Source organism: Pocillopora verrucosa, chromosome 6, assembly GCF_036669915.1.
Source record: "Pocillopora verrucosa isolate sample1 chromosome 6, ASM3666991v2, whole genome shotgun sequence".
NCBI classification, from domain to species: domain Eukaryota; kingdom Metazoa; phylum Cnidaria; class Anthozoa; order Scleractinia; family Pocilloporidae; genus Pocillopora; species Pocillopora verrucosa.
The window spans coordinates 1,503,590-1,517,444 of record NC_089317.1 but is presented as its reverse complement, the minus strand read 5'-3'; the positions used below and the strand labels follow the sequence as shown (position 1 = coordinate 1,517,444).

Genomic DNA, 13,855 nt, shown 5'->3' with positions numbered 1-13,855 from the left:
TGTAAATACCACTCAAACTCTTGAATTTGCCCCATGACGCCTATTGCGCAAGATAATCGTCTCACAGCTGGAGTTTGGACCGCCTGTGGTACTACAATCTGATTAGCCACGCCATTCCCTAAGTATTCCGCGATAGCAGAATAGTGAGTAACTAGTAGAGTAAAGTAGAGAAAGTAGTCTCGCAGTGTGAGGTTGTGGATAAAATAAATAGAAACATATGTCTATCTTGTTGTTAATTTTTAGGTATTAAATATATACTTAACAATAACAACTAGATTATTCGCTCTCAATTTTTTATTGATCGGTACCTATCATGCGATAGTAATCTCGAGCTCATAATCTTGACCATCCGAGAGCAGCTGGAATCAGTCAAAATCATGTATAGCCGTCCTGATACAAGAAATGTGAGGCTTCCTGATAAAAACCAGCCAGTCTATTCGTGGAGGAAGGATTTTTTTTGCCTTTTTACAGTGACATATGTATCTAAATCTATTTCTTAATGCGAAATGTTTTCCCATGCGGAGTTGAAATATTGGAAAATGTTTTTCTAAGTGAATATTTGTTAATTTTCTGTCAACTTTTTCAGTAGTATTACTTTTGAGGCGAAACGTTTGACTGACTTGAAAAAGCGGGAGCATAATTTAGACTTACCACTTAACTGACGCCCACAGTGAAGCTCACAGAATGAATTGATGAAATACAAGCGGCTAACATGTTTATATTAATATTTACTACGTGTTCGTGGAAAATCTTGGTTAAAAATTTACACTAGTTTCGAAATTAATTTTTAAAGGGTTCATTTGTTGTTTGCTCTTGGTCATATTTTAAATTTTGCAACGAGAAGCAGTCGTATGAATACCAAATGGTGATCCACCTAAAGATTGCGATCTACCATGAAATAATTTTTTTAAATTCAATTTCGCATGAATTACCACTTTGTCTAGCTACGCGAAACTCTTTTTTAACATTTGGTTTCCTTCTTCTGCCAAGTTCCCACTAGGCTGAATATTTATTCAGAAAGGCTGACCATAAATCAAGGAACAAAGACCTGAACAAAGTCCGTAAAGAAAAGAATTGTTCCTTTAACCCTAAACAATTAATTTTCAATTGTAAGACTGCCAATACAAATCCATGTTATAGAACTTCAAAAGACTACCTGCCATCTGACCTCCAACTAGAAGCTGGCAGTTCATTATGGCTGCACAGAAAACAGTTTTGTTGTTGGTACTAATGGGAACTACGGCATGTTTTTCTGTCGAAGGGTCTGGAAATTCTCATTTTTCTTATTTTGAAGCCTTTCAAAACAAGAGGCTGATAGGATATGTTATCAAACGGTTTGATTCACCGAGTTTGTTATCGTGCGGTCAGAAATGTCTGAGAAACACCTGGTGTACTTCCACCAACTTCAAGTTTTCATCCAAGAAGAAAAGCATTGGAGGGACTTGTGAACTGAACAAGCACGACATCTCTGTTGTGAGTGAAAGAAGCAACTTTGCTGATCAGGAAGAAACAACTTTTTCAAGGTTTCGAAATGTTAGTATTCACTTTGCTTGTTCTAAGCAAGAAGTGGAACCCAGTTTTCACTTTGCATTTATAATCATCGGGTTTAGTAATCATTTATAATTTATCATGTAATATTCTCGGCCAGTGACCAATTGAGAGGCATCAAGTGACGGAATATAAGATACCCTGAATATTATATGTTTCTTGAAGGTAACACTTTTCCACAAGCCACAGATAAGAAATGTCTGTGGATGATATCTGAGTGTATGCGCAAAGAAAATTTTTATGGACACTTCGGGAAATAATTTGCTGGAGTACTTTAACCTAAATGTCTCGTTTTCCATCGAATGATAACAACAGGTTTGCCAGAAAGGATGGGCTCTCCACTCTCAATCATGTTACGTTGTTTTCGACACTCCAACGCAAAATTGGACTGAAGCCCGCAGGGTTTGCAAGAGGTACGGGGGAGATCTGCCTGTAATCAGATCTGCTGATGACAACAACTTCATACTCGATCTGATTCTAAATCAGGAATTAGTGCAACACCTTGGTGTGTGGATTGGACTTTACAGAAAACCTGACAATGAGTTCTACTGGATTGACGATACTCCTGTGACAGGCCAGTTTTCTGCATGGGCAAAAGGAGAACCAAACAGTGGTCAAGAGAAATGTGCCAATGTATATGCCGGAAAACTCTCACCATTGGGAAAGTGGAATGACATCAGCTGTAATTTGGCTCGTGAATTCCAACAGTCTGCCCCTTTCGTTCTTTGCCAGAAAGGCTTACTATAAATCAACCCATCCATAAATTCCATCTAAACGTTATGTAGGTCTAACTTTTGTGAAAAGCGTCAACATAGGACCAAAAAAGGTGGATTTAGTGTGTGTTTGAAACACTAGTAAATGGACTGGACCCTAGTTGGTTTTTGTGAGATGTTCAAGTAAGTGCCACTGAAATCTTACCAAGGCCTAACGTTTGAAACATCAGTTTTGGAAACATTCTAAAATGGTCAATCTACATTATCAACTCATTAGATGAAATCAGATAGTCTTGCAATACTCCCCCTCCCTCCCCCCACGCAGTACAATACCCCCCCTCCCACCCAAGCAGTACCAAAGTTCATGCGAACTTTTTTGTACATTGAGATTTAAATCATCTGAAAATTATTAAGTTTTCTCTCCTTAGGTACGATTTTAATACTATTTATTCCTCTTGGAAAGGACAGATTCAAAGCAGCCGGTCAGAGAAACAAGAAACACCCCCTGATAAAGCCGTTAGAGAATAACTGGCGATGTCAATTGATGTGTAGTGTGGGCGAGGGGGGAGGAAGTGGTTGTGACAGCCACTATCAACTGCAGTTTCAAAACAAACTGGGTCGATTTAATTACCTTGACGCTTTCACCTTAAAATTTATTAAATGGCAGAATTACTTTTGAACCTTTAAAAACGCTGAGAAGAGAATTAGGGGTCATTTCATACAACGTATCTTGAAAGCAGGAAACTATCTGCATAAGTGGAATGGCAGAATTACTTTTGTAATTTTAGAAACGCTGATAAGAGAATCAGGGGTCATTTCATACAACGTATCTTGAAAGCAGGAAACTACCTGCTTAAGTGGAATGGCAGTATTACGTTTTTAATTTTAGAAACGCTGCAAAGAGAATTAGGGGTCATTTCATACCACGTAACTTGAAGCAGGAAACCACCTGCATAAGTGGAATATAAGCAAAAAAATAACCTGACGTCAATTACTTACGTCACCTACGGGATAAACCTTTGCTACATAACAAGGTAAAATTCCTTAATCACTTCGTAAGGTTGATACTTTGAGCTTTCGCGGAAAACACTTAGTAGAACATATACATCACACAAACTGAAATAAACAAACAACTACCGATAGGCTTCTTATGAGAAGATAAGAGAAATTTGACGCTCCTAAATTAAATCTTGTTTTAATCGTCCAATTTTTTGAGGAACTGGAGAATAGCGAAGAGGTTCTCAACGAGGTGATGGCTTTTACGGCTTATGGGTAATGTCATTCCATTTTATTATCTTAAATTTTTTTTACGGTGAACTTTTTTCACGAATATTTGATAAAATTTGTCAGTTTTTACGGTTAACCCCATCGAGACCCTCACCGAAGGGATACCTGTTATTAGAGAAACGAAGGAACCAATTGATTAAAAATTCTATCGATGTAAGAACTAAATTAGTGAAAGCTTAACCTTTAAGTGAAAAAAAAAATTTATTACCTTTAGCAGCATTAGCAAAGTAAACATCCTTCATATAAGCAGAGTTAATATTTTCCTTAACAGTAGGAATTACGTGTGTGTTTATCACAAAGTCCCTTTGACATCTTTCTTGGAGTCCAGCTTAAAACTTGTGCAGAATGCCATCTATTTCTAAGAAATTTCTCACTGCTTGATGGCAAACCAGAAGAGTCAAACCGTCTACATTTTCTCAATGTCACGCTATACGTGTTAAAACTATTATGTGCATCAACTCAATCTTTAATAAGCTACGCGAAGCGAAACTCTTCCCAGCATTCTTCATTTCCTGCCGAGTTTCCCTCCGTCAAAATGTTTGTCTGGCAACTGAAGCCAGATCTGGAAGGAAAACATTTTGTTAATTCAAACCATTCGCACTTAATTGAAAGATAGGATGAACACTTTCAAAGGTTCTTTAACAACGGAATCATATTCAGTACAATGTTACAGTTAACTTGAACTAAAGGCAGGTATGGCTGCGTAAAAGGAAATTTTGTTGTTATTTCTCTTGAGAACTACGGCACGTTTTCTGCCAAAGACAACCCCAAAATTCCTCTTTTTTCTTTTATTTGAAACCTTAGAGGTTGATGGGATACGCCGTCAAACAGTTTGATTCACCCAGTTTGTTATGGTACGGTCAGCAATGTCTGAGAAACACCTGGTGTATTTCCATCAACAACATGTTGTCCTCTACAAGGAGAGACGAAGGAACCTGCGAACTAATTAAACAAACACAGCATGTCCATTAACGAAAACAACCATTTTGCTGACGAAGAGGAAACGGCTTTCTCGCTGTCACTTAAGATCAGATTCATGTAATTGTTACTCTTATTAACGTAGTCACGCCACCCATGAACAGTATCTTTGCACAAGTATTTGACAACTTTTGTTGTTTAAATTGTAACTCGTTAACATGCGGTTGAGACTCCTTCTGCGATAGAGAACCAACCAGCCGACAGTTTAAGTTTGAGCGACATGCATTTCGAGTTTGCATGGCTCTTAGCCGAGACGAAGTATTTTTTCACAAGTATTTGATAATTTTTTAACATAGTTGTCTTATTGTTGCAGTTGAAATCAATCCTTGACGATGCATGGTAACATTATGTTTCAAGAATTCAGCCATTTCGTGCACAAGATAATGGGAAAGGTGGACAGTTCCTATCATTGGTACGATTCAATCCATCGTACATTAATTATAATTTGGCTCTATCACTTTGTGCGTGCAGTCTTAAAATTTAAATTAAATTAAATCGACTGACCAACCAACTAACTAATCATTATTTAACTTGGGCATAAATATGTTCCAGAGTTTACGGCTCGGAGTTTGAGGGCAATGGCTTCTAAAATCTCGCCACTCTCAAGAAAGTTTAGCTAATAAAATCTTTTTGTCTACAAATTTTGTCTGTCACATTTCTTTATTGCCTTTCCCATGTTTTCGATGCCCTGCCGAACAAATTTCCTCTCGGAACTGGCGCCTGACCTTAAAAACGTCAGAGATAAATCTTGGATTTTTGGTACCATTTCGTTTTCTTATTGGACTAAGATGTATCCCATCGCCTTAATGTGTGTATCTCCGTAAGATATAGAAGCTTCATTTCCACAAGAATTATTTCTTACGTCCATCGACGACTCTGCTCCAAAGCCGATCCTAGAATCACAAGAGAAACAGTTATCTTCGTTGTTGCTGAGGATACCAATCCTCACCTTTGGCCACTTTGTGTCGTTATTTTCGGTCACAACGTTAAACCCTTCTTTGTTGCAATTGGGTTGTAAGAAAGCTTGAGAACCAATCAGCTCCTTCCACGTGTCACGACCTAGTGAAGTGTTACGGTGGTTTCCATCAGCGATCAGTGAGTGCAGAGAGCTAGCTTGCTTATTGATAACGGTGAAGTTGATTTGATGTCCGATCTTCATACCGAGACAGATCTTGCTGAAGGGTGTACCCCAGTAGGTTGGTAATTTAGTCTCATGTAAGTCAAACCCAGTCTTTCCTCCTTCTAGATTGAAGGTTTCATTGTTGCTCCAGAGATCAGAATTGTAATGAAACGTGCTCTGCAAGGGTAATTCAAAAACAAATAACCAAAATGGAAAAAGCTTGAAAACCATTACAACAAAGAACAGCTAACGAAACACAGTCTTGGTTTGTTCGGTGTCCTTGTTTTCAACCAGTATTTTGTACACTTAAAATCTCCAACACCTTCTCTTATCGACTGAATTATACCAAGTTACTGCCTACATAACTTTTGAGTGATTGACTTACTGAAGGAACGTGACAGAGAACACAGAAAGACAGGCCATCAGACACACAATAGATAGAAAGGCGGATAGCCTAACCGACTGACAAACCGACTGGCTGGTTAGCTGAAAGAGGGACTACAGACAGATTGACAAACAGGCTTACTGAGTGATCAGTCGCCTAAAGAAACATTTTCGTACCTGTGTGCCATTCATTTTCATAACCAACGTCCATCCGCCTCCACCGCATGCACCAAGGTTAGTCATGTGACAGTACACAGCAACCTCTGCTGATTCTACCTTCAGTAAGTGGGCTTTGTTTGATGAGGACCTGATAAAAAAACAAACAAACAAACAACAAATAAATCCAAACAGGAAAAAATACAGAGACTAAACTGAATCGAGTTTTAATCAATTTACTGAAGATACAACCGTTCCTAGTCACAGTGCACTCCGCCCAGCTACTGAATCAGCTACCAAACAATGTTTTAGATGCACCAGTAATTGTCACTTACAATTTCTTGTTATGTATTTCCTTGCAAGACGTCAGTAGTTCTGAAAGGAAAAAGTTATCTGGTAGTAAATGTTATCACAACTCAGTTAAACAACATGCCGTGTCACAAATTCTAAATCTTTACAAATTATGCGATGTCTAACTATCGTTAGTCAGCGGCAAAAGCGTGGCAAAAGCACTCAGATCGCTGATGATTATTCCCGTTTATTTCAAAACCTTCCAGTCAAATTTCCCCTACCACTTCTCCAACTATCCTCAAATTGTATTGCTAAGCACAGAGAAAACTTTACATTGCACTGAAGGTTGGGAGGGTAAGGCGACCTCCAACAAAGCCAATAAGAAAAACGCCGCTGAGGCCATTTTCTATTGACAGGTGCCAATTCACTCCAGGCTGAAGAAGCTACAAAGCCGGCCATTCAATGTTTTAACAGCTTGCGTGCTGAGCCAATAAGGAATATAAATAAATTAGTGTTTCACTGTTCAGAATCATTCTATCATACTGCCAATATTTTCAACCCTCACTAAACCAAATCGGCTACTTCCACCAAAGACATTTCTTCAGCTGAGATACTTGATTGACGACTTTTGCTTACTTGTTGCTATGTATCGAAAAGACACGTTCGAGCGCACGAAGCTAAAATTATAAGCCTTCATGGTATCAAACATGAAAAACATAATTCCCAAAACAAAAATCTGACGTTATTAAAGAAATGAGGCCTTGGATTTTGTCGCCTTATCGATCCGTTGAAATTGAGTTATGTGAGTTTTGGACAATTTTTAATTGTTCATAATCAGTATTATGATAATACTTTGTTTTCAATTTACTTATATGTACAGAGAAAAGAAACCAATGCTTTCTTTAGAAGGCCTACATTGGTTGAAGGAAATATTTGGATATGAGCACTGTTTTAATTTATTTATTAACAACGGTCCTTCGAATCTTATGTACCGTGAGATTTAAATCCCTTAAAAAAACTACTCATCTTTTTCTCTTTGTATTTACGGTTTTAACACTTTTTATTACGTCCCGTAGTAAGCAATTTGAAACGGTCGGTGAGAAAAACGGCTGGTGGTTAACGATTTGTGTGTGCGTGTGTGTTAAGGGAGGGGGTAGGAATTAGTTTTAACTAAAAAAAAAAAAATCTGGTTGTTTGAATTAGCTGAGTTCCGTCATCTACTTATTATTCATCAGAACTAATTTTGCAATTTATTTTATAAGTGAGCTCTTATTTTCAGGTTACTGTTCCGATTCTTTCGTGGAAGTCAAAATGCTTTGAATCACCTACCACTTTCGCATCTGTCCCCGGTCCAAGGCAGTTTGCACGAGCAGGAAAAAGTTCGTTTTTCTTTGTCAGGCAAACACGATCCTCCATTAAGGCAGCTGGCGAGCAAACATCCCTAAAAAATGAAAAACGTTGGGATACGTATCGCATATACTGCGGTCATAAAAAGAAATAAGCGAAATGAGAATTTTGTCTGTTTGTATGAAATATTGACGGCCGCGATGTAAGCCACTACCAGATAGACATAGCGATAAAAAAATGGATTTAAACATAAAAATTAATTTAAAAGATTTTAATCTTTTTATTTGCTGCTGCTGCTGGCATTATCGAAGACAAGCCAAATTGTTCTGTCTCAGATATTTCTAACCATATTCGTCACAATTCGATATAAATTCTTATATTCCTTTGAAATTTGGGACAATGCGATATAACGGAACCCTTTCCTCCACTGTGTCGAATCTGTCGGGAAATGTTCACTTCGGTGTTTCTTAGTTGCTCTTGCGTGATATGAAATAATTTGTATAATTTTCTACTGTTTACCTTTAGGAAAATAGAAAATATCGCTCCTTCCTGATAGTCAAAGTTGTTGCTCTCGTGTACAGCAGTGACGTCGTGTTTGTTCAGCTCACAAGTTCCTTCTTCTTCCTTCTTGGAGAAAAACTTGAAGTTTGTGGATGAACAGGACGGAGATCTCAAACATTCTTGACCGCACGACAACACACTAGCAGAGTTGAACCGTTTGAAAGCATACCCTAGAAGCTGCTTATTCTCCCTTGTCTGAAAATACGACGAACGAGCCACTAAGTTTCCTTCAGTAACAAAAACGAATGTTGCTTGCAGCATCATGAAAAGCGCTTCTTTAAAATCCATTTTTGAGCACAAATTCAGCTCACTTCAATTCTAGTGTGGCAATGTTTAGTTTCCACGCACGCCCTGTTTGCCTTGAATTAATAATGAATCTGAAAGCATAGACAAGGCTATGTCACTTAGCAGTCTTGACAGTAAAAGATTCCATTATAACATTAATATTCAAAGAATTTTGCATTAAACTGCAACTTTTGGACACCCTTAGGTAATGGCTGGGTGTATTGTCCAGAGTTTTGGAATATTTTGTCATTTTTTCGTAGTTATTCCTCTATTCCGTCGCTCCATGTCTTCCTTTAAATTACTTTATTGAATCGAGAATAGTGTTTTAATCAGCCGTCAGGTTCTATAAGAGGAAACGCACCTGTGGATGTAAATTGCATTTCAGTTTCGGTAAGACATGGCATTCTATGTCCGAGATGTCTTAAATAGAAAACATCTGTCTTAAAGCGACACCTCAATGTTTATATCTTCAGCAAGTCTGCACCGCTGCGCAAGTGAGAAATTTTCTTTTTCCGTTTCAGAAATCATTTGCTTCGCAAATTAACGCTTAAAGTTATAGTAATTTTCCGTTTTAAGCCATTACCTGATTACGTGATATTATTTAATTTTTGGCTTTCGAATGACGTAATGTTTTCTCTCGCAAATATTGGGCTGCACGGAGAAGCAACTTGAAGTTAACGAATGTTTTTTTTTTTTTTCCAACAAAAGTAAATTCGCTGGATCCATCCCATGAAAAATGTTATATTGAGATCTCAATTAAAATACTCTTTTTTATGTAATTATTCCTTAACTGACGGAATTGAAAGAGGACTGAGTTCCACAACAATAACTGCTTCCTTACCCCTCCCTACAGAATGGCTTTGCACAGGCAGAAAATTATGGCGCAAAATTTAGTCGACGAGTTTGAAGTTCTTAACATAAAAGCTCTGGAAGACAACGATTATTCTCGATGGATGGAAAATTTGCCAAATGAAAAGCAACTAAGTCCACTGAAAGATTTAGTGATCCCAGGATCTCATGATTCGGGAACGTTTTTTCTGGATCAAAACATGGAGATTGGTCCCGATGAATCATCTGCCATTCACACGCTCGGGAGTATTTTTGGGAAAGTAGCAAAGTCTGTGATCCACAGTTGGTCCGTCACACAGTCAATGACAATTTACGAGCAGCTACTGTCGGGCATTCGCTATCTGGATCTCCGTGTCGCGTACAGAGCCGAAGATAAAAAGATACGTGTTGTACACGGTTTGTTTGGTTGGACGATTGATCAAGTCTTGGACGAAGTGAACCGATTTGTGGCGAATTATCCGAAAGAAATTGTCATTTTAGACTTCAATCATTTCTACAAAATGGATCAAGCTGCTCATGAAACACTCGCAGATACTCTGCTTGCTTCGTTCAGCGAGATTTTCCGCGCTCCTGGCGCAGATGGCCCGAATGTCACCCTTCAAGAGATGTGGGGAAACGAAGAGAAGGTCATCATTATTTATCACGACTATGATGTGGTTGATACTTACCCCTGTTTCTGGCCACCCCATCTAATCTGCTCCCCGTGGCCGAACACAGCGGATAAGAAACTGCTGTTGGAATTCCTCAACAAACAGTCAGAAGCGTCCAGTTTTTCGGAAGATGCTTTACAAGTAACACAAGCTATCCTCACGCCACAAACTTCAACTGTGTTTCAAAACATGACAAGCACTTTAAAAGATGTTTTGGCTTCAAGATGCAACTGCTATGTGACCGGGTGGCTGAAGGCCCTTTGTGGCACCAAGTGTCACAAGTTTAATATTATCATCGCTGACTTCGTTGAATTTGGCGATTTTATCCCAACTGTTATCAGCCTGAATTATTTTTTCTGACCTGCTAATATATTGACAGACTATATAAAAGTGAAGCCTAAATTTTTGTTACTAAAGACAAGGCTGTTGAAAAGGGCTATCTGAAAAAAGTGATTTGTGTGGATATCAACCATCCTTAATTTCAGCTGTGCCCCTAACTTTCTTGATGTCCTGCAATGAGTCAGCAAATTAAATGGCTGACTGATGCTTTGCTCACACCAGGTTTGGGCATGAGTTTCAGGCCTTTGGACTAAAAACATTGATCACAGTGCAGCTTATGCCTGATGCCTTACCATAAACCTTGCTTTGTGACAGCTTTGCGAGAAACACTCTTTAAAAGTATAAGAAACAAGCTAGAACTAATCTGAGTAAAATTGATACTGTAAATAAGTGCAATTTGCCCAAAATCTCAGTGTTTCAAGGAAAGTTTATAGGAGAGGAGATTGTGTTGGAGCAATGTCAAGATGTGTTGGTAAGGAATGATTATTTCCTCTCCAAAAAAAAAAATGTCATTGTCTGGTAAAAAAGATGACAGCTACTATGAACTTGCTCTTGACCTCTTGGTAAAGCCAAGGAAGGTCTGTAGGGCATCTATCTGTAATAAACAGACATAATATCTTGGCGGAGAGATTGCTGAAATATACTTTGGTTATCAGTGGTGAAATATTCCACAGCTACGCCAAATTCACATCTAAGTGAGACTATAAAAAGTCTGTGAGGTATCTTTCTGTAATATACAAACATAAATTCAGCCTTAAAAATTATATGTTGGCCTAGAGATAGCAGAGATATGGCTTTGGTTAATTTTGGTCAGTGAAAAATCAACATAGATAGACTGATTCATCAGTTAACCCTGAAACAGCCATAGGTGACCAAGACAGAATTTCTCATCACAATATCAATACAATATCAAGCAGAAAAGTAATGTGAATACAGAAATTAAATTAAATTAAGGGATTCTCAGTTGATCCATTACCAAATTATTTAAAACCAAAATCAACAATTATGTAGCAGTCAGTAGGGAGAATTACTTATGAGATCATGTGAGTGAAAGAGTTAACTTAACCCTTTGAGTTGAATCATGACCTGGCGTTCTGGGAAGTTAACCTTGAAAGGCCATGTTTGGTCACTTTAATATCAGAGTGTTTATATATTCAGTGGCCAATATCTTGACCAAGAGAATTGCTTCTTTTAAGAGCATGCTCTAGTCAAGATAAATTTAGGGAGATCATATCTAATGCTTGTTACTAGACATACGCTGGAAGAAAGTTATTCTTATTGTCTTTGCTGATTAAATAAGTTTTTCATGAGAGAGATTTAACACAATTAAATATAAAAAAATTCAATTTTGTCAAGTTCAAAAGAGCTCATTATTAGGAGATCCTTGTTCTGGATTTAAACATTCCTGGGAGAGTACATTTTAAACAGCAAAGCATTGCAATATTCGAATGTTTTTTTTTTTCCATTTTAACCTCTTTTGCGTGAAATCATAAGCTAAACAGGTTTATCTTTCAGCATCATCCATGATGTCTATGTGAAAATTAAAATATGTATCAATGAAATATTATTAAAAAATAAAAAATCATTACCAACCAACTCTGTTCTGAATGTACATACATCTGTTTTAAACTTAAAAGCAAAGCTGAACTTGTAAAATTCATTGAAGGAGGCGTGCTTTTGAGAAGTATAAGGTTGATCAGCACTTGGCTATCAATTAGTTGTGATGAAGAGAGAAATCTTTTTTTGCACTGTCCTTTCATACTTGTATTGTCAAAGAAATGCACTGTCCCCTCCCCCCTGATTAGAAAATGGTCTGGCAACCCCAAGTACCTCTGTGAATGTGTTACTTGTCAGTGGTCAATAAGTCTAGTTTTGCCTTAGTCAAACCACTACAAATTTAGATCAATGTCAGTATCTGAGCAACTGCCCAGCTACTCCTCCTCTAACCCCAACAACAGTCAACTGGTAACAAGTCAGGGTTAATGTTGGGTTGGGGGAGGGGTAAGCGTGCAGTTACATTACAGTGACATTGATCATCAGAAAAGAAGTATGTGGGTACAGGCAATACAAGAAAGACAAGATCTGATTTGACACTATTACAGCCTCTTGGAGGAGAACAAAAACACATCTGATGTATGTCACGCAAATTTTGACCTGAATGAGAAGTCTTCCTGACTTCTAGCACAACAGGTCTTCCCTGTTCATGGATTCATGGCATATCTTATACCAAACAGTTTGATCAGATTCATTTACTGAAATAAAAAGGGAAATTAGCCGAAAACTGGTGTTGTGCAATGAGGCCATGATCCAAGGGTTATACAAGTCTGGTGTAGTGGAACCCCTGGAGACCATCAAGTCAAAGGCTTTGACAAACTCCTCAGTTACTGTTTCTTTTGCAGAATTGACTCCAGAGAAGAAATTGTTGTCCTTCAGCATGTTGAAAAGCTCATTAAGTTGTGCAAGCTAGAATTCTGCATGGCTACCATAGATATTTCAGAAAACTGGAACTGCAAGTGTTGTAAATTCAAAGTATCTTGGTCATTAGGACATTCCACACACTTTGTTGAGTGGCAAGATAGATCACCATTGTAAACACATCATATGAAGTGCTTTTGCTGAGAAACTTTTGTTGTGTCAAAGATGCTATCTCTACGACCAGACAAACTGGTACAAGGTAAGTTCAAAGAAGTCCAGAAATGAAAAGCCGAGAAATTCAGCTCTGAACCCTCACTTGCCTACCTTTAACCCTTTACACCCTTACATCAGTATGCATATTCTCTATACTGTTCAATATACAGTTTTCTAAGGTGCTGACAGGGAGAATTTGTATGAAAATCAAGAGCTTCTTTATTTGGTGGTCATTTCCTTTATTCTCATGACCTTAATGTTTGATTAAGGAGTAATGTTGTAAGGAGAAATCAGATTTTAGTCACTCCTAGGGGTTAAAGGGTTAAAAATTCAGTCAGCAAGCCAAGTGGCCCATCTTGCTAGGAGCCAGTCTGGTTTCTTTAGATGATTCATGGGGTGACCAGGATTGTACCATTATAATTGAATGCAAACTGAATCCCTGATATGTTTTCCCTTCCCTTGCAATTGCATAGCAATTTAAATAACAGTTGATAATTGAATAAATGGGAATTTAGGAGTGGCAGCTCTTCAGGGTGGCTGGAAAAACCATTGGTGCATGATTAACATTTGGCACCATGTGTTGGACTTGAACGTATTCTACTGTCCCTACCTCTGTGGTGGTTCCTGGTGTAGAGTAGCGAGTCTTGCTCAAATAAAACATACAATGTGCAAGCATGGGTCTTGTTCCTTGTAAACCCTGTGTATCAACATATTTTATT

General features: G+C 38.0%; 3 protein-coding genes across 3 annotated transcripts; 2 read left to right on the top strand and 1 right to left on the bottom strand.

Moving 5' to 3' along the window:
* The first annotated feature begins 1,194 nt into the window (after window positions 1-1,194).
* On the top strand, window positions 1,195-2,295 carry LOC131769796 (C-type lectin domain family 4 member C-like). The gene is made up of 2 exons (XM_059085525.2): window positions 1,195-1,533; window positions 1,864-2,295. Exons 1-2 carry the CDS (start codon window positions 1,195-1,197, stop codon window positions 2,293-2,295), a joined length of 771 nt encoding a protein of 256 aa, XP_058941508.2.
* Window positions 2,296-3,768: 1,473 nt separating this feature from the next.
* LOC131769245 (uncharacterized) lies at window positions 3,769-9,540 on the bottom strand. The gene is made up of 5 exons (XM_059084991.2): window positions 8,344-9,540; window positions 7,807-7,918; window positions 6,522-6,561; window positions 6,208-6,337; window positions 3,769-5,823 (listed from the first exon to the last, which is right to left on the bottom strand). The coding sequence occupies exons 1-5, from the start codon at window positions 8,671-8,673 to the stop codon at window positions 5,302-5,304; spliced, it is 1,134 nt and encodes a 377-aa protein (XP_058940974.2). The 5' UTR covers window positions 8,674-9,540; the 3' UTR covers window positions 3,769-5,301.
* LOC131769278 (PI-PLC X domain-containing protein 3-like) lies at window positions 9,161-12,227 on the top strand. Its single transcript, XM_059085014.2, has 2 exons — window positions 9,161-9,164; window positions 9,524-12,227. Exon 2 carries the CDS (start codon window positions 9,525-9,527, stop codon window positions 10,527-10,529), a length of 1,005 nt encoding a protein of 334 aa, XP_058940997.2. The 5' UTR covers window positions 9,161-9,164; window position 9,524; the 3' UTR covers window positions 10,530-12,227.
* The last annotated feature ends 1,628 nt before the right edge of the window (window positions 12,228-13,855 follow it).

Coding starts and splice junctions, on each gene's coding strand:
- LOC131769245 (XM_059084991.2), bottom strand. CDS start 8,673: ATGGATTTTAAAGAAGCGCTTTTCATGATGCTGCAAGCAACATTCGTT. Junction 7,919..8,343: donor TATTTTCTATTTTCCTAAAG/GTAAACAGTAGA, acceptor TTCATTTTTTAG/GGATGTTTGCTCGCCAGCTG. Junction 6,562..7,806: donor CGGGGACAGATGCGAAAGTG/GTAGGTGATTCA, acceptor TTTTCCTTTCAG/AACTACTGACGTCTTGCAAG.
- LOC131769796 (XM_059085525.2), top strand. CDS start 1,195: ATGGCTGCACAGAAAACAGTTTTGTTGTTGGTACTAATGGGAACTACG. Junction 1,534..1,863: donor CTTTTTCAAGGTTTCGAAAT/GTTAGTATTCAC, acceptor TGATAACAACAG/GTTTGCCAGAAAGGATGGGC.
- LOC131769278 (XM_059085014.2), top strand. CDS start 9,525: ATGGCTTTGCACAGGCAGAAAATTATGGCGCAAAATTTAGTCGACGAG.